The sequence below is a fragment of the Myotis davidii genome, unplaced genomic scaffold, assembly GCF_000327345.1.
Source record: "Myotis davidii unplaced genomic scaffold, ASM32734v1 scaffold120, whole genome shotgun sequence".
NCBI lineage: Eukaryota > Metazoa > Chordata > Mammalia > Chiroptera > Vespertilionidae > Myotis > Myotis davidii.
Window position 1 is genome coordinate 1,493,593 of NW_006294778.1, and position 19,409 is coordinate 1,513,001.

The window sequence follows — 19,409 nt, forward strand, 5'->3', positions numbered from 1 at the left end:
AAGAGTGACAGCTGATAGAGGAGAGATAGCTGGGGGGTTGGGTGAAGGTATTAAAAAAAAAGAAAACCCTCATAGGCAACAGTGATTACTGGAGGGGAAAAACTAAAATAAGTAAAAATTTATTGAGACACATTTTGTGATGTAACAATCTGTCCTGTAGAATATTTCCTTGTTTGTTTGAGAAGAATATTGTTTTTTGGATGGGATGTTCTGTAATGTCACGTCTACTTGGTCTAACAAGTTGTTTAAGGACACTGTTTATTGATTTTTCTGTCTGAAGTATCTAGCCATTGGTGAAAGTAGAATATTAATGGCCCCTACTATTACTGTATTTATCCGGTCCTAGGTTGGGGTGCATAAAATTTATGAATGTTATATCCTCTTGCTGGATTGAACCTTTATCATTATATGATGTCTCTCTCCTTTGAGAACACTTCTAAGTCATGAGCATTAACTGCCAAACAGTCAGTTTGGAAAGTGCACTACTCTGTTGGTGGCCTACTGTGCAATGTCGGCCAAACCACAACTCTTCCTGACCTGGGGTTACCCATCTCTTAAGATCATATAATTTTTAAAAAGAGCAAAATCCTGTAAATTACTAGCTACTTTACAAACTTAGATTACCTGTGACAGATGGCATATTTAAGGAATCATTTTTTTAAAACCTTTTTTATTACCCTTTCCAAGGAGATCTGCAACGGGAGCTTTATACACTGCAGACTGGAACGGCAAGCACTCTGAGCAGCCTTGTTGAGCTACCACTAGAGGAATGTCAGGTAGTTGGAAATCAATTTTGCTTCTGTCACCACACATGGAACATACATTTTTAGGCCAGCTTTTAAAACTGAGTTAAGGTAAACAAAACAGGAAAATTGCATGATCCTCATTAAGACTCCATTGGTGTGTCTGAGCTCCTGCTTCCAAAAGGGCCATTAATTGATGAATTTCTTGTATTACCAAGAGCAAGCCTCTCTCGTCTTCCAAATGCTTCATTTACTACAACACAAAGAGTTAAGACCAGATCAGAAAACTAAAATACTCTTAATATAAAAAGAGAAAAATATGAGCAGTAAGTTTTTCTACTCTAAGGTAGCTCCAGGAAGGGAGGGGCCCTTTGAGCAGAGCAGATTTATTCATCCTGGGAGGGTCATTCTTTGAGGCCATGCTACATTTCCTTCCAGTTTTCCCATTAAGATCTTTCAAATTTAAAATTCAAGTTTTGGCATATAAAGATAATAGATATTTTTAAATGGCCTACATTTTAAAGTCTAAAGACAAAATTATTTGTGAACATAAACATTTCTAAATTACATTTAACCCTATTCCTAAGCAGACTATACTATAGGATGACCACAGGGTCTACCTTTGCTGCTTATTTACAGAACTCATTCAGAAAAGGCAGGATATTAAGATTCTTACCTGAAGACACTGTGCTTATATCCCAGACGCGAAGCCCTTCTTTCTGACCTCCAAAGGCATAAATAAATGGCAAATCAGGGCAACAGGCAGAACAGAAGAGAACTCCCTGGGGAGAAGAGAATAAGTCAGTGATTTCAAATGTAGTTCAGTCAAGTTGGAAAGAAATTATAATAGGAAGTCAGACAAGTTCTGCATGATAGACATTCTGTGAGGATGTATGTATGCTTGGGATGACCACTCAGGTCTCTTACCTCCATTATCATTCTGTCTATTACGGATTTCCTATTACAGCTAATCTGCTAAGCACTTTTAAGGAATGATGGTGATACCAGAGGTCACTACTAAATCATCTTCAAATTTTTTTAATGTTTTCATTTGTTACATTGTTGTTACTGATAACACGTGTATCATAGAAAACAACAAAAAGTATAAAAACGACTTGGTAAGATAATCACTGTTCATGTTTTGGGATAGGGTCTTCTAGATTTAAAAATACTCATTCAAGCACTTAAAACATTTAAATATAAGCATGGATGGCACTATAAAAATTACTTCTGTTACCTGCCTTTCCACATATTTACACACACATATATTCACTTTTAAACAGTAACAGTGTTCTGTGTCTGCAACTTAATTTATATAACTCAGTGCCTGGCACACAGTAAGTATGCAATAAATATTTGCTGAATGAATGAATTCATTATTTCTAATTTTTTTGCCACTACATAATCAATTTTATTAGTGTAGTCAGAACTACTTATGCAAAGAAGTGATAAACTGATCACTATGGTGCCATAAAGGTTCAAGATTTCCGGGGACAGTATTGATTTAAGGTAAAATGTGATTTTAGGGAAAAAATAGTCATTGATTTCACCTTAAACTATCCTACATCATAAATCTCACCAAATTTGGCTAAGCTCAAAATGAACTTCCCTAATAAATCCGTATTTAATGCAATGGCTCCTGGAGAATGACAAACAATAGAGGTCAGAGACAGAAAACAGCCTTACCATTTTCATGTCCCTGGAGTGAACCAGACTTGGCCTATCTCCTAATACGTCCCAGATCTTCACATATTTGTCTGCTGATGCAGTCACAAGGCAACCCTTGATTTGACTGCTGAGATCAAGACCTAAAGGAAGATTAGTTCACAGACTCTAATGACTTTGAGATACAGTTACTTTATCCTAATTGAAGAGAAATGAAATACTAGTTTTGCTTACCAGAGATTTCATCATTGTGTGCATTAAGTGTAAAAATTGGCTTATCTGAACGTGCATCCAAATTATATACAAAGCCGTCATCTGTACTGGCCTGGAAAGAGTAGAAGATGAGCAAGATCATGCTATATGACAATAAAATTTAACAATGGGTAACAGTATAAATTATAGTGAAAGTCAGGCATATACCCGACTTACCTAAGGGATTATTAAACATTAACATGGACAGAAAGAATTTATTTTTAGATAAGCTGAGTTTGCTCTTACATGGACTAATTCAGCTGATACGTTCATTATACAGCTGGGTGTAAGTGGGAACCTATGGGAGTGGTATGGACTAGGTCACAGTGATTGCGAACCTTTTGAGCTCGGTGTGTCAGCATTTTGAAAAACCCTAACTTAACTCTGGTGCCGTGTCACATATAGAAATTTTTTGATATCTACAACCATAATAAAACAAAGACATATCTTTGATATTTATTTTATATATTTAAATGCCATTTAACAAAGAAAAATCAACCAAAAAAATGAGTTCGCATGTCAGAGCTTCGCCATCACTGGACTAGGATTACAAAGGTGAAAGCACAGAGGTGGTAGGCACATTCATGAGAACAGGGGACACGCCCTTGGAATGTAGAATTAAAAGACCAGTGTGTTGAGGACAGATGCATGGAAAGTACGGTCACTTAAAGTACAGGGTGGGAAGGAGCTCATAGAAGAATTAATAGGGAGAAGGGAATAACAAAGAATGTCAGGGAAGCCAAGGAAATAGGGCTTCTGAAGAAAGGCAAGATGAATGCTGTCAATATTTTGGTGGGGAGAGCCAATCATATAAGGACTGAAAGGCAGATTACAGCCCTAGGTGGTTTGGCTCAGTGGATAGAGCATTGGCCTACAGACTGAAGGGTCTCAGGTTTGATTCTGGTCCAGGGCACATGCCCGGGTTGTGTGCTCGATCCCCAGTGGGGGATGTGCAAGAGGCAGCCAGTCAATGATTCTCTCATCATTGATGTTTCTCTGTCTTCCTTTCTTTCTGAAATCAATAAAAATGTATATTAAAAAAAAAAGGCAAATTACAGTGGGTTGTTACACTTTCATGTTAGGGAGAAGAAACAAAGGAATTAAGAAACAGACCTAGTCAAGGATGGGAGAGAGACTTGAGCCAAGACCACCAGCCAGTAGAGGAAAAAGAGAAAGGATAACTGATACAGTCTTCAAGACTGGGCTGTGGATGGGGATAAAAACAAGGGAAGAAGGTCTCATCCTTTGAGACTAAACCATTTTATTTTGATCACTTCCCATTTCCTTAAATGTGATTTGAGGACCGATGACCATTTGCTAGCAAATAACCTAAGGAATGCGTGTGCTTGACTGTTGACAGCGAACATACAACTGGGACTTCACTCCTGATCCAGCTCAGGGTAGCTCAGCTGGGAGCGCTATTATTAAAACTGTCCACATATTTTATCAACACTGTTTTATAAAGACTTCTATCCCTCACTTACAAAGCCCTACATATTTCCTTTAGGAAAATTAGGAAATATATGGGCGTAGAATTCTTTAATTACTCTTCCCTTCTGGATGAAAGCTGGGATTTCATTTTACATGGATTGAAATGTCAATGGAATCTTTGGATGCTACATAGAAAACTGTCATCCTACAGACATTGAGGGTATTTAGAGAAACATACTTTTTCCTATCTGGGAGACAGTGCTACAGTCATTAAAAGAATATTAACCATGTCAAGTATTTTAAAAAACACAATTAAATGATCAAATTATAACTTGGCACACTTTGGAATGGTTGGAAATGAGCAAAATTATTTACATTTACTATTTTTTTGTGGCCGACTCATTAATCTCTCTCCAAATCACATTAATACAGAAAAGCTTTTCAGAGAGCCTCTCTATAATAGAATTACAGAAAATAAGTATAGTAACCAGGATAAGCAAAACAGTACTATGCATGATCTTACCAAGAAATGACAAGGTGAAAAATGATTCCAAGTCACTCTCTCAATCTGCCCACTGAATCGCCACATTCGATGGCTGTCATCTGGACTTCGGCAATCATACAAAGCCACTGACCTGTACACATAAAGGCAAAGGTAGGGTTTTCAGAGTTCCAGTTCTCCTATACATTTTAAGTTTATTATTTATTTTTTTTTAAAAAATTTATTGATATTTTACAGAGAGGAAGGGAGAGGGATAGAAAGTTAGAAACATCGATGAGAGAGAAACATTGATGAGCTGCCTCCTGCATGCCTCCTACTGGGGATGTGCCTGCAACCAAGGTACATGCCCTTGACTGGAATCGAACCTGGGACCTTTCAGTCCGCAGGCCTACGCTCCATCCACTGAACCAAACAGGCCAGGGCTTAAGTTTATTTTTAATGACATGGTAATTAAACACTGTGAAGTCGGGATCCAATTATTTAAAGCCTGCTTTGAGGTTCCAAAATAAAGTAGAAAAAAATGTGTTGATAGTCACTGATTGGTGGACTCTGTCACTTGAAGGGACTGGTGGCTCTGGATGTCATAGTGACCATGACCTTCTCCAGGTCAAATCCTCCACGTACAAAATGAGTTATCTGTATTTCTTTTTTTAATTTTATTTTTTTATTGCTTAAAGTATTACAAAGAGTATTACATATGTCTCCTTCTTTTTTCCCCTCCTTGACATTTCCCTGGCCTCCCCGAGTTATTTGTATTTCTGAAAGACCAGGACAGTTTCTAACTTTCCCTTCCCCAGTTGTGCTCAAAGCCAGATCACCCCTGTTCTGGTCGCACTTACTCTGTTCAAGAAGGTTACTTTGTTGGGGGAACCTATGGATTCTTCTCTAATTTTGCATGAATCCCAACTAATAAATGTCAACACTCTTCAAAAGGAAGCACTTGGAATGAAAATAAAGACTGAGATTTCTGTTTCTATGCGCTATCCTTCCCATCTCCAGACCCAATCTGAGAGAAGCAGCACACACATGACTGGGAGCTCCCCTGTAGTAATTAGTGGGCCCAATTCTTCACCTCTCCCTACAGCCATGCCCTCTGTCAGTGATGTGGGAATTCTTTCCATAAAGGCAGAGTTCATTTCTCATGCCACGTGATCTGTTTTGGCCAAGAGACTAAGACATAAGTGTACTAGCTGTGAGTCTAAGTCTCAAGTGTTCTTGACATCTCTGCTTGAGCTTTTGACCTCACCATAACCTAGCCCGCTGGTCCCAGGAGGTGAAACACCGTGGGGGAGCCAAGTCTCCATGGCCCAGAAGAGCTACAACTGAATACAGAATAGATTAGCTCAGTCTTGCAGAGGCATATGAAAAAATGGTTTGTTTTAAGTCACTGAATTTTGGGATGGTTGGTTTCATAAGCAATGGCTAACTCCTAAACCCTCTAAAAATCAAAGTAGTTGCTACTTAGAACTACATTGTCATGACACACCACATTCCCTTGCAGATTGAAATGACTAAAATTGAAAAGGACAAAGAAGTATTACTAATAATTTAAACACATAGGTGCCTCAGCAGTGCTTTCTCTGAGCATCAAGTGATGCTTTCTGAGTTAGTTCATGGGGATAAGAACAGCAGTGATAACTCCTGAAATGCAATGCTTTCTTACTTATCATACGATCCAGAAATCAGAGTCTGTGCTTCAAATGGATGAAACTGCAGAGTCTGGACCTAAAAGGAAAAAACAAATGAATAAATCTGCTTGTTTGGTTTTGGTAAAACTGCCCAATACTTGGTGAGAATCAGTTTGGCAATATTTTTTTTTAAATAAATTTCCCCTGAAATTTAGCCCTATTTAAAGGAACATAAATGTACTACAAGATCAAAAGGACAATTTCCAAATACAGGTTGACACTTAAGACATACAATAGCATTCCTCAACTTGCGTTTGGCTTAATATATATCCTTCAAGTGTTAAAATATACTCAGGAGAAGGAGTGTGGTCAAACATCTGGGCAACTCTACATGCTGTGGAGGCCCCACAGTGTGCATTTTAGGAGTCTCTGCCAACATGTTACAAAGCACGAATGTTCTAGTCACTGCACCTTTCTGCACCTGTTGTTGCATCTCAGCTGGGTAACTATAACTCACACAGGCCTTTGGGAAGATCCACTCAGATAGCATGTCAAAGCACTCTGATTCACAAAAACCACTTATAAATATTTGGGACTGTTTGTAGCCAATATTTGTCTCAGATTTTTAAGAATCCCTTTGACCCACTAACTCATCATACCTTGTCTGTGTGCACAGCAAGGCTAGCTGCTGGTTTTCCCAAGGACATATCCCACAGAATCACAGTGTTGTCAGCTGATGCACTTGCCAGCACATTTCTGAGAAAGGGAGGAAACAAGTCAGGTAATCTTTTAAAGATCAAGAGCATTAAGTGTAAGAATTTCATTTACAATAGCATCAAAGAAGAAAATACTTAGGAATAAATTTAATAAAAGAAATTCAAGACATATGTATTGAAAACTATAAAAGATAATTCAAAGAAAGAATATCCAAATTAACAAAGATATTCCATGTTCATGGACTGGAAGACTTAATGTTAAAACAGAAATACTGTCTGCCATCTACAGATTGACCTACAGATTAAACCAATCCTTTCAAAATCCCAGCTGACATTTTTGCAGAAAACTGACAAAAGCTGGATTTAAACTTTATTTGGAAATGCTAGGAATCCAAAATCATCTTAAAAAGGAAGAGCAAAGTTGAATAAAATGATTCTGATTTCAAAACTGACTGAAAAGCTACATTAATCACAACTATGTGGTGCTAGCATCAGATTAACAGAGTAGAATGAAGAGTCCAGAAATAAATCCTAATTTATGGTCAAGGGTGCTAACATTATCCACTGTTCAATGGGGAAAAGAACAGTATTTTCAACAAAGGGATAGCCGCCTGCCAAAGAATGATGCTAGAGCCCTGGTCCAGTAGCTCAGTTGGCTAGGGCAGTGGTCGGCAAACTCGTTAGTCAACAGAGCCGAATATCAACAGTACAACAATTGAAATTTCTTTTGAGAGCCAAATTTTTTAAACTTAAACTATATAGGTAGGTACATTGTTATTAATTAGGGTACTCCTAAGGCTTAGGAAAAGCCACACTCAAGGGGCCAAATAGCCGCATGTAGCTCACGAGCCGCAGTTTGCTGACCACTGGGCTAGAGCATCCTGGTATGTCAATGTTGCAGGTTAGATGCCCAGTCAAGGCACACACAAGAAATCAGCTAATGAATGCATAAGCGGAACAAATTGATGTTTTTTTTTTCTCTCTCCCCCTTCCTTTCTCCCTCTAAAATAAAATTTAAAAAAAATGACATTAGAGGCTAGCTGGTTTGGCTCAGTGGATAGCACATTCACGTGTGGACTGAAAGGTCCTAGGTTTGATTCCATTCAAGGGCGCATGCCCAAGTAGTGGGCTCGATCCCCAGTTGGGGGCGTGTGGGAGGCAGCTAATCAATGATTTTCTCTCATCACTGATGTTTCTCTCTTCCTCTCTCAAATCAATAAAACATATATATACTAGCGGCCCTGATCGTGCACCGGTGGGGTACCTCAGCCTGGCCTGCACCCTCTCACAATCCAGGGCTTCAGGGTGTGTCCAGCCTGTCTCACTCAGATCCCAGCAGCAAGCTAACCTACCGGTCAGAGCATCTGCCCCCTGGTGGTCAGTGCCTGTCATAGCTACCGGTCGAACGGCCGCTTAGGCTTTTATATAGATTTAAAAAGTGACATTAGACCCCTATCTCATACTATACACAGAAAGTAATTCAAAACAGATCACAGACCTAAATAGCCGAAACTATAAAGCTCTCAAGAAAATAGGTATAAATCTTCATGACCTTCGGGTTAAGCAATGGTTCCTTAGATATGACACCAAAAGTGTAAACACTAAAAGAAATGAACTGGACATCATGTACATGCAAAACTTTGTGCTACAAATGACACCATCTCTAGAGAGTGAAGAGACAACCCTCAGAATGTAAGTCTGCTTACCTGATCAGCTTATTCCAAGAAAGGTCCAGGACAGCATCAGTATGCCCCTCTGCGGAGGAACTCTGTAATTATTAATTACTTTCTGTATCAAAGTCTCCCGCAAATAAAACTAGTTTGAAAGATTCTTTAAATCTTAAGATTATTGTTCTAATCTTAAGACTAAGAAAAGGAAGCACCTTGTCTCCCTGTTACTTTATAGGGCCATGACAAAGAATCTTTAGAGGAGAAACTACAGTTCTTAATACACATGATATAATTCTACAAATACCAGCTCCTCTCCCCAAAACTTAACATAGTAAAAGTAAAAGCTACAGGAATTAATACATGGATATTTAGAATTCAACATACTGAAGGCTAAATGGAAATTTTTTAAAGTTCAAAACCAGCACATTAGTGTGAATCATTACTATAAAGGAAATCATGAGTAAGGTGTTAACAGGTTTTATGTAGATATCAATTTTTCCTTTGATGAGCTTTTTGAAACTAGAAGCTACTGTAACTTTATAACTACCTGGCCTGTTTCACCAAAAGTGTCTAATTGAAAAAGAGTAGGATCTGGTCCCTCCTCCCCTAGCTCCAGTAAACTTAAATTTGTCATTAGTTTAAATATCTGTTAACTTGCTTACCTTCTTCCCCTTCTTTTTCTTCTTTTTTGACAGCTTACTTCCAAGTGTGAAGACTGGCTCTAAAGAGTCCACTATATCCAGGTCCCACACTTCAATAACGGGGGTCATGTTTCCCACAGCAATATAATTTCCTGCAGGAGGAAATGTAATTATGACTTAAAAATGATTTCCTTCTGGCACCAGACCCTTGTACGTAGTATGTGATCTGTAGGTATTTGGTTAAGGACAAGTCAAAGACAGGAAAAGAAAATTACTCCTAAAAAAATAACACTGTAGAGCAGCGGTTCTCAACCTGTGGGTCGCAACCCCTTTGAGGGTCGAACGACCCTTTCACAGAGGTTGCCTAAGACCATCGGGAAACACATATATAATTAGATATTGTTTACAGTGGCAAAATTACAGTTATGAAGTAGCAACGAAAATGATTTTATGGTTGGGGGCCACCACAACATGAGGAACTGTATTAAAGGGTCGCAACAGTAGGAAGGTTGAGAACCACTGCTGTAGAGTTAATTGAGCAGTGGCTGAGAGCAGCTGCTCTAACTTTCATTTGCATACACATCACGTGCATGTAGTAAAATACAGATTCTATTCAGGAGGTCTCGGGTGGGGCCCCACCCCTGCATTTCTAACCAGCTCCCAGACTATGCCAATGCTATGCTGCTAGGTTCTTGGGTCACAAGGGCTCAGTAACAAGGCTCAGTCTATTGGCTCTAGGTCAGCCGTGGGCAAACTACGGCCCGCGGGCTGGATCCGGCCCGTTTGAAATGAATAAAACTTAAAAAAATAAAAAAGGACCGTACCCTTTTATGTAATGATGTTTACTTTGAATTTATATTAGTTCACACAAACACTCCATCCATGCTTTTGTTCCAGCCCTCCGGTCCAGTTTAAGAACCCATTGTGGCCCTCGAGTCAAAAAGTTTGCCCATCCCTGCTCTAGGTCCTCACTTAGCTAATAACAATAAAACCCCAACCTTCCAACCTTCACGGGATGTTGTGAGGATAAGGATCTGATTAGATCAGGAATGTGAACAGCTTTGTAAATGAGATGTCAGGTTATGGTATTAGACCTTACCCTGGTTAAGAACAAACAGGATAGGGCAGTGATGGCGAACCTTTTGAGCTCGGCGTGTCAGCATTTTGAAAAACCCTAACTTAACTCTGGTGCCGTGTCACATATAGAAATTTTTTGATATTTGCAATCATAGTAAAACAAAGACTTATATTTTTGATATTTGTTTTATATATTTAAATGCCATTTAACAAAGAAAAATCAACCAAAAAATGAGTTTGCGTGTCACCTCTGACACGCATGTCATAGGTTCGCCATTACTGGGATAGGGCAACCAGCAGTGTGAAGCTTTGGCTAAAAAGACTAACATGAGAGCCTTAGTCTCTCTTCACTTTATCTTATTTGGTGTTTTCTGAAAAGGGTCTTGTTCCTGAACGCTAGCTGATAACATCAGACACATTATGCCATTTTATACTGTTTTGTTGTTGCTGTTGTTCCTCACTCAAAGATATTTTTTCCACTGCTTTTTAGGGAGCGTGGGAAAGAGGAAAAGACAGAAACATCGATGTGAGAGAAACACATCGATTGGTTGCCTCCTGCACAAGCCCTGACCAGCCTGGGCCAGGGAGGAGCTTGCAACCAAAGTACGTGCCCTTGACCGGAATCGAACCTGGGAGCCTTTGGTCCACAGGCCAACGCTCTATCTACTGAGCCAAACCAGCTAGGGCAGTGGTTGGTAAACTGCGGCCCCTTGAGTGCGGCTCTTCCATAAAATACCACGTGCGGGCGTGAACGTACAGTGCGACTGAAACTTCATGGCCACACTCAAGGGGCCAAAGAGCCGCATGTGGCTCATGAGCCGCAGTTTGCCGACTACTGAGCTAGGGCTACACTGGGTTTTTTATGAGACCATCATACAGTTCTGCAGCCCAAAATGCTTTCAGGCCCTGTTCTTCGGCCTATCTGAATTGTAGAGACATACAGACCCAAAACGATGACATGACTGTGTTTTAAGAATTATATAACTAAAACTTCATAAAAGAATATTAACTTCATAAAACATCAATTAATTCTGCAAACATTCATACAGAATACCTAACTTAAGGGGCTAGGAAAAACACACAGGACTAGGAACCACTGTGCAATCTTAAGTTTTCTAATTACCAGTAGAATCGTCTGGGCTAGGATCAAAATTCAGCCATTCCACACTCAGAGGGTATGCAGACAGCAGTATATCATGGTGTACATAAAAAGAATCCTCTTCTTGATTATAAACTGCAAAGATTGGAAAAGAGACTTTATTGTATCAGAATAAGAAATCACATCCCACTCAAAAGAACACTCTCTCCCTATTAAACCTGCAGGTGCCACATGCGTAAAAGGAGACATACTGGATGACATTAAAGGATCTGCCCAAGTTGTTACTGCTAGGTAAAATATACGCATGTCTAATATACTGCCATCACCTGGTGTGCCCCAACTGGGGCCAAGAACACTGACCGAGAATGGACATCTGCCTGAATACACCATCTGCATGCTCACGGCTGCAATGGTCCTTCTTCCAGCTCACCCATTACAGAAGATAATCACTCATGAGGTCTCCGTAGGAGCAGTCGTGCACTGCGGAGCGTTTCAGCCATCAACAGACCACATATTTGACAGCAGTCCCCTAAGATTATGATGAAACTGAAAAATCCTATCGCCTAGTGACACCGTAGCTGTCAAGACGTGCAGTGCAATGTGTTACACGTCTGTGGTCATGCTGGTGTAAACAAACCTGCACCGTGAGTCATATAAAAGTACAACACATGCATTATGTACAACACATGCATTATAAAATGCTTTTTTGTCTTTATAATGATAATAAACAATTATATTATTGGTTTATGTACTTACTATACTTATATCAGCGTGTACTCTCGCTACTTATTAAAAAAAATCCACAGTATGCTGGTTAATCTGGCAGCAGCCTCATATAGGTCGTGTTGACTATTTTAATTGCATCATTTCCTCCTGTGCTTGACTTAATTTCATGTTGTTTTGTTCAATAGTATGTTGTACATGTTACCTGCAGCCTAGGAGCAATAGGCTATCCCATGTGGCCCAGGTGTGTGGTAGGCTCTAACATCTAGGTTTGTGAAGTGAACTCTGTAATGTCTGCACAAGGACAAAACTGCCTAATTATGCATTTCTCAGAACTTATCCCCTCATTAAGCAGAGCATGACTGAAATTATTATTTTATCTTTTAAAGGTATATCTGGTTATAAGTCGAGAAAAACAAAAAATGAGACTGAAGAGAAATAACTCATTTAGAAATCTAAATGCTTGGCAAAATTACTTCATTAATATTGAAAAAAGTTTATGATGGCCAATGATGTAAATAAAACTCCTGAGAACACTTTTTGGGAATATGGCAACTATAAGACTTAACTCCTTCATTAAGAGGAAAAAAGCTGTTACACTCAATGACTAAGAAGTCTTTTAAAAAGATTGATAAACTAGAGCCCCGACAGTCAGAAATTCCCCCCCCAAAATGCTTTTTTGTTAGAAGAGTTGTCAATACTGTAACCTAAGATTTTAATTCATCAGACCTCTGCTTCTGGGGCAGATTTGCATCAGCCGATTCCACATACTGTTCTATCTTATCACTCAGGATGAGAACGCACGTTCAAAACGACTAGCTTGTGGTCCTATGAGAACCTCAGCTTGGTCAATGTATTCAGCCTACATTTTAAATAAAAAGATGATGCTTTAAAACGATCTCCTAATTTTAACCATATTAGATCAACATTCAGATAGGCTTTAGAATGCAATTTTGCAAATATTCTTGAATAGAGATTGCTGGATAATTTGGGGCATCACACTAAATCCGAATAAAATATATAAGGAAGTAGGAATACAACTACTTTAAGTTCTCAACTCCTCTCTTGATACTCACTAAATTAAAAGGAAATGCCAAAATAAGTTCTCACATGATAACGTATAAAAATCAAGTGATGACAAACTGCAAGTGTTAATTGTTTAAAATTAAAAATTTCACCAACGTGGTTTTCACATGAAATACATTAAGAAGTTCAAAGATAATTAGAATAACTTCATGTTGAAATATCTGCAATTTCAAGCTCTTATTTTATAAACTAGAGGTCCAGTGCACGGATTTGTGCACCAGTGGGGTCCTTCTGCCTGGGGTGCACCCTCTTGCAATCCAGGACCCCTTGGGGGATGTCAGATAGCCAGTTTCGGCCCGATCCCCACAGGCCCAATCCAGACAGGAGGGAGCCTGATCCTGTGCGTTTAGCATCTGTTCCCTGGTGGTCAGTGCGTGTCATAGCGGCTGTTAGTTCATTCAGTCGCTTAGGCTTTTACATATAGAGATAGATCGCAATGGGCCATGGGATAAAAATAGCCTATTCAACAGACTTCCTGTACATAGCCTTAAAGATTGTGAAGAGTTACAGAAATTCAACATAATAGAATGACAGTAACCTGGAAGATGCCAATAAACAATAAATTTAAAGGTTGTAATTTTCAAACTGTGCAACAGTGCTTAGCCTAACAATCTCATTGAAGCTTCAATATTTAAGACAGATGACTAGAACACAGAGGGGAAGGCGAGTATCTGGGCAGGGATGGACCTGTCTGAGGATGTGTGCAGAGAAACAAAAGGGCAAACATTCAATTAGTGTTTGTTGAGTAGTAAATATCAACATTAGAATTTGTGATTAAAAAAAAAAAATTCAAATCACTGCCCACTTTAGAGTCACAGGAAACATCTCTGGCTTAGACACGAGCATTCACAGAACTGGAAATGTGACCAAGATGTTCTGGTTCCTAAAGGGAAATGTAGATTTCTGTATAGGATTTTTATGAAGAAAAAAAAAAAGTATCACAAAAGGGGCAATATTTGAAATGACTGGGAAAAAAAAGCAGGATAAAAACCTGTCTGTTGAGTATACTCTGCCATACAAAGAAAAAGCAGCCAGGAAGGAGACCGGAATAAAAAGCCAGGTGAACCAGTTACCTGTGGATGATGGGATTATATTTTCCCTTGTGTTTCAGTATAGTTTTACATCCAGGTTTTCTCCAAAGGGGAAACTAACAAAAATGTTTAAATGAAAGATTAAAAACCCTTGTTAGAACCTTCCAGGAGACCTATTTCCATAAATAAAGTTGGGTCCCAAAGTGACATAGATGACACAGCCAGGCAAACAACCAGGAAATCTGTGGACTATATAGGACTTAACCACGTAACAAACTTTAATGAGAGAAGAGAGGCTCTGACGCCCAACCATTCATAACAGTAAGTATTATGGTTATTATTTTAACATCCCCAAGATAGACTAGGATCATTTGGTAAGGGCGGCATTTCACTCACCGTGTACCTCTAAGTTGCACTGGTCCTGTTCAGCTCTGCCACAAACTATGAGATTGTCCCTGGGCTTAATCAAGAAATCGTCACGTTCATATTGCTCCTAAGTGAAGAGGAAAAAGTCACTGACTAGAAGCAGATATTCAGTGAGGTTTTTCAAACCTCAAGGAGCACAATTAGAAAAGCCATGTAAATATTTACCGTATCTTTCAGAGTAACATAAGGATCTTGATCATTACTCCCATAGACTGTAAGCCCCAAGAGCGATTCACCAAGAGTTTCAGTATCTGTAAGAATTCATAAATGGAAATGAATACAACAGTCACAAAAACATTTTTTCTAAGGCATCCTATCTTTAGACTTAGATTCCACTGTCTGTTTCATAACTCTGGATCATCCATAGATGGGAAAGGAAATAGCGGATAATAAAAACAGGAATTTAAAACCATTTATATTTGACCTTGGAATGCATATCTGATAGTCTCGGAATTCATAATCTCCCAATAAAAGAATTACATCAAAATGTGAAACTCCCTCAGAAGATACCTGAATTCTGCTGATTCTCTAGCTTGCTCTTTGTAATCATTATTCAAAAGCGCTGCAGAGAGGCGGCCTGGAGGCCCTAGAAATGCAATTACCTTAAAACACTGGCATCAACACAGAGTAAGTTTCCTAGTCAAACAGTTGAAAAATGATGGGTTTCAAAAGTTAAATGGGTTTCTTTATTGCAAGATTTCTCAGAACTTCTGATATGCTAATTTGCCTTATGAATCAGAAAGAGGGGTTATTATATGCCTTTTTTCACTAATCTTACCTCAAAATGGAATTCTTTTTTAAAAAAATATATTTTTTATTGATTTTAGAGAGGAAGGAAGAGGGATATCTATACTAATAAAAGGGTAATATTTGAGCCCGCAACCCGGGCATGTGCCCTTGACCATAATCGAACCTGGGACCCTTTAGTCTGCAGTCCGATGCTCCATCTATCAAGCCAAACTGGCTACGGCAAAATGGAATTCTTTTATGGCATATCTTCAAGTTGATCCCAAGTAACATAAAACTCAAGGAAGATACTCTTAATTGTCAGGGGAAACTACTTTAAGGAGGTAGCACTAGTAAGTCTTAAACATCTGATAGGCAACAGGCACAGGAATTTCTACTGAATGAGAAAGACGGAGACAATGACCTGCAGGGTGTGGAGAGTGTGAGGAGCATTTCCGAATGCGTCTCCTCAGGTTGGGTTCTTTCCTCTCTCTGTATGCCCACTCTGTCCTCGTAGGACAGTAACAACCCAGAGTCCAATGGAAAAACTACCCTCTGCACCTACTGAAGTGAACAGGTGGTCCCCAACTTCAGATGGTTTGACTCAATTTTTCAACTTTCTGATGGTGCAAAAGCAATATGCATTCACTGGAAACCAGCGAGGCTAAGCTGCAATGTTTGGGTGGTGTATTAAATGCATTTTCAAGTTAAAATATTTTCAACTTATGATGGCTTTATCAGGACATAGCCCTGAGGAGCATCTGTACTAAAAAGAATGAAGGCTTCAGAGACATATAATAGCACTAATATTCACCAGCTGTGTGACACTGGCAAAGTTATTTCATCTTCGTAAGCCTGTTTTCTCTTCTGTAAAATGGAGTTAATAATCCCTCTTATTGCAGACAAAGAAAAAATATGTTAAAAGTGATTATACTCACTAGTTGCAATAAAATAAAATATACAATAGTATTTTTTTTTAGATCTGAGATTAGTGGGTTAGAGCTTAATTTCTAAACTAATTTAGGAAACATGCTGTCTTCCTAAGTATTGAGCCAGATTATGTGACTGACATAAAAAAACAACAAAATCTCATAGAGGATAGCTCTGGAACACTAGAAGCATGATCGAACACAGTAATTTTCAACTGGTGTGCCTCGGCACACGGACACACTGCAAGATTTTTTTAAAAACATGCAATATCTGACTATTTAGTTGGGGGCACTGACCTCTTTTCCCTTAGATTGTCAAATAAAGAAATGACAACAGCCAACACAATGCAATAGCCATCTGATGTGAATAAATCAAAATTATACCTATATTTTTGTCAGATCAGTAACAAATGTATTTTTTGGTGTGCTGCAGAAGTTTACATGTGCCACGAGATGAAAAGGTTGAAAACCGCTGACCTATGCATTGAGTTTGCGATTAAATACCAGTATAAGCGAGTGGATTCTAACCTGGGTCACCTTCCTCGTCATACCGATCGAGCTCATACTCTGCCAGCTCATCATCATCCAGGGCCCTGTCGTCCTCTGGGTCGCCATCCTCCAGGGGCTCCCTGGGTCGTGCCTGGGTCCGTGCACTCTGCATGCCATCTTCTGAGGGCTCCCCCGTCACCTCTTCATCACTGCCACCTTCTTCTCTATGGCAGTGAAAAAGGAATTGCCCAATGGCACCTTCAATAACTAGACCACCTTGTCATCGTCAGTTAAGATTTACATTTCATCCGGACTTTACTACAAACATCAACATGCCTAAACTTACTGTAACTTTTCCTTTGCTTCAGCAATAAGACGTTTTACTTCTTCTTTACTAAGCTCTACCTACAAGAGAGCAAACATTTCATTATGGTATAGTTAAGAAACATGGTAAGTCTTTGAATTAAAAAGAAATTTGCAAACTAATGTAAAATATAACTTTAAGAGACATCAAGAATCAAACATCAATCTAGACCAGTGGTTCTCAACCTTGGCTGCACATTAGAATCACCTGGGAATCTTTTGAAAATCCTGATTTCTGGGCCTCACCCTCCAGAAATTCTGTTTGTTACTAATGTTGTGGCCCCACCCCATAACAAAGAAACAGAATTTCCGGAGGGTGAGGCCCAGAAATCAGGATTTTCAAAAGATTCCCAGGTGATTCTAATGTGCAGCCAAGGTTGAGAACCACTGATCTAGACTCTAAATTAACGTAACTGGAGTTTTCACAGGTTTGTAAAATTAAGATCCCTTCCCACCTGAAGCTGTTTAAAAGCCACATTCAGTCTACTCTGACTCTCTCCAGACTTTCTAAAAAAGACTGACTTGTATGAACTGACGTCTACGGCAGCCCACCTCACTTTCTTCTAACTACTCTGCCTCCTTGGCCACTTCTCCCCATTTTCCCTATGGAGAGTCCTCAATAAACCACCCCTGCCTTGGTCCTCTGCTCTCTTCTGTTCTCACCCACACGTATTCACTCATCATGCTGTAAGTTCCCTGCAAAGCTCATTCATTCGCAAGACTAAAACCACCGATGAACTGACGACTCTAAACCAGCGGTTCTCAACCTGTGGGTCACGCCCCCTTCGAACGACCCTTTCACAGGGGTCGCCTAAGACCATCCTGCATATCAGATATTTACATGACGATCCATAACAGTAGCAACATTACAGTTATGAAGTAGCAATGAAAATAATTTTTTGGTTGAGTCACAACATGAGGAACTGTATTTAAAGGGCCAGAAGGTTGAGAACCACTGCAAAACTTCCCTTTTCTAGCGCTAACTTCAGTTCCACTTCCCAACTGCCTGAAACACGCTCCACTTGGATATCCTGTTCAAAACAGGTCATTCTCTACTTCAAAACTGCCATTCCTCCAATGCTCCAGCACCTTTTAAAACACCCATCACTGCTCAACTGTAAGCTTCTGGAACACAGACACTGACTGGTCACTGTGCGCTCCCTACTAAGCACACAGTTCAGTGCTCAGCCCCCTGCAGGGATGCCTGATGGCAGATGATGAATGAATGAGTCGCCCAGTTTATACCCAAACACCTTTACTAGCATGGAAATCCTCCTGAGGGGAGATGCCCCACTGCTGGACAGCTCCAGAAACGAAAGGTTCTTAAATTTAAAGAAACAATACTTATTGTTCTAATTTCTCTTAAAGGTCTGAGTTTTCCTTTTTGGTATTTTGTAGAATAAATTCAATCTCTTCTTTCTAGAAACTCTTCAAGTAATGATTCCCAAACCTGCCTGCACATTAGAAACAGGTGAGGATCTTTTAATATATTCAGGCTGCCCTCCAGACCAATTAAGTCACAACACTTGGCAGTAGGGCACAGGCATCAATATTTTCCAAAGCTCCCCAAGGGATCAGAATGTGCAGACGATTGGAAATCACCAACTTCAAATATCTAAAAGGGTTATGCCCCTTTTTAATAACAACTGTTAATTCCTTCAATAATTCTTTTAAATTTATGGATGAGAGAGAGGAGAGGAGAGGAGAGGAGAGGAGAGGGAGAGGGAGAGAGAGAGAGAGAGAGAGAGAGAGGAGAGAAACATTGATTTGTTGTTCCCCTTATTTGTGTATTGATTGGTTGATTCTTGTGTCTCCTGACCGGGGATCAAACCTGCAATCTCCAGCTAAGCAATCCGGCCGGGGCTCCCGCAATCATTTTTAATGAGAATTTCCTGTCCCTAGTCTATATATTCTACATATGTATGCATTGATTGTCTACTGTAAGCCAAACAGAGAAACTGGTGAATAAAACAGTCTGTGCCCTGAGCCATGTACATCCTTTGAGGCTATTACAATCCCTCATTGCTGTTAATTTCGCGTCCCAACCATTTACATTTCTATTACTTTTCTGTCATCATTGGCCCAATTACATTCCAACCGACTCCCGCCCCCCATTTCCTTGCCTCCTTTCCTTCACTGCACTCATTCCATTTACATATTACACACACACACACACACACACACACACACACACACACACACGTCAGCTCCC

General features: G+C 39.5%; 1 protein-coding gene across 1 annotated transcript in view; it reads right to left on the reverse strand.

Moving 5' to 3' along the window:
- Window positions 1–650: 650 nt before the first annotated feature.
- The window catches only part of PWP1 (PWP1 homolog, endonuclein), a 19,848-nt gene continuing 1,089 nt past the window's right edge, over window positions 651–19,409 (reverse strand). The window contains exons 2-15 of the mRNA XM_006769328.2: window positions 17,181–17,239; window positions 16,874–17,058; window positions 14,856–14,941; window positions 14,661–14,757; window positions 11,449–11,559; window positions 9,270–9,400; window positions 8,644–8,705; window positions 6,881–6,977; window positions 6,257–6,318; window positions 4,615–4,726; window positions 2,643–2,733; window positions 2,430–2,551; window positions 1,420–1,525; window positions 651–996 (exon numbers count right to left, since the gene is read on the reverse strand). Of these exons, the coding sequence (XP_006769391.1) occupies window positions 887–996; window positions 1,420–1,525; window positions 2,430–2,551; window positions 2,643–2,733; window positions 4,615–4,726; window positions 6,257–6,318; window positions 6,881–6,977; window positions 8,644–8,705; window positions 9,270–9,400; window positions 11,449–11,559; window positions 14,661–14,757; window positions 14,856–14,941; window positions 16,874–17,058; window positions 17,181–17,239 (1,431 nt within the window). The 3' untranslated portion in view covers window positions 651–886. The remainder of the gene's footprint in view (window positions 997–1,419; window positions 1,526–2,429; window positions 2,552–2,642; window positions 2,734–4,614; window positions 4,727–6,256; window positions 6,319–6,880; window positions 6,978–8,643; window positions 8,706–9,269; window positions 9,401–11,448; window positions 11,560–14,660; window positions 14,758–14,855; window positions 14,942–16,873; window positions 17,059–17,180; window positions 17,240–19,409) is intronic.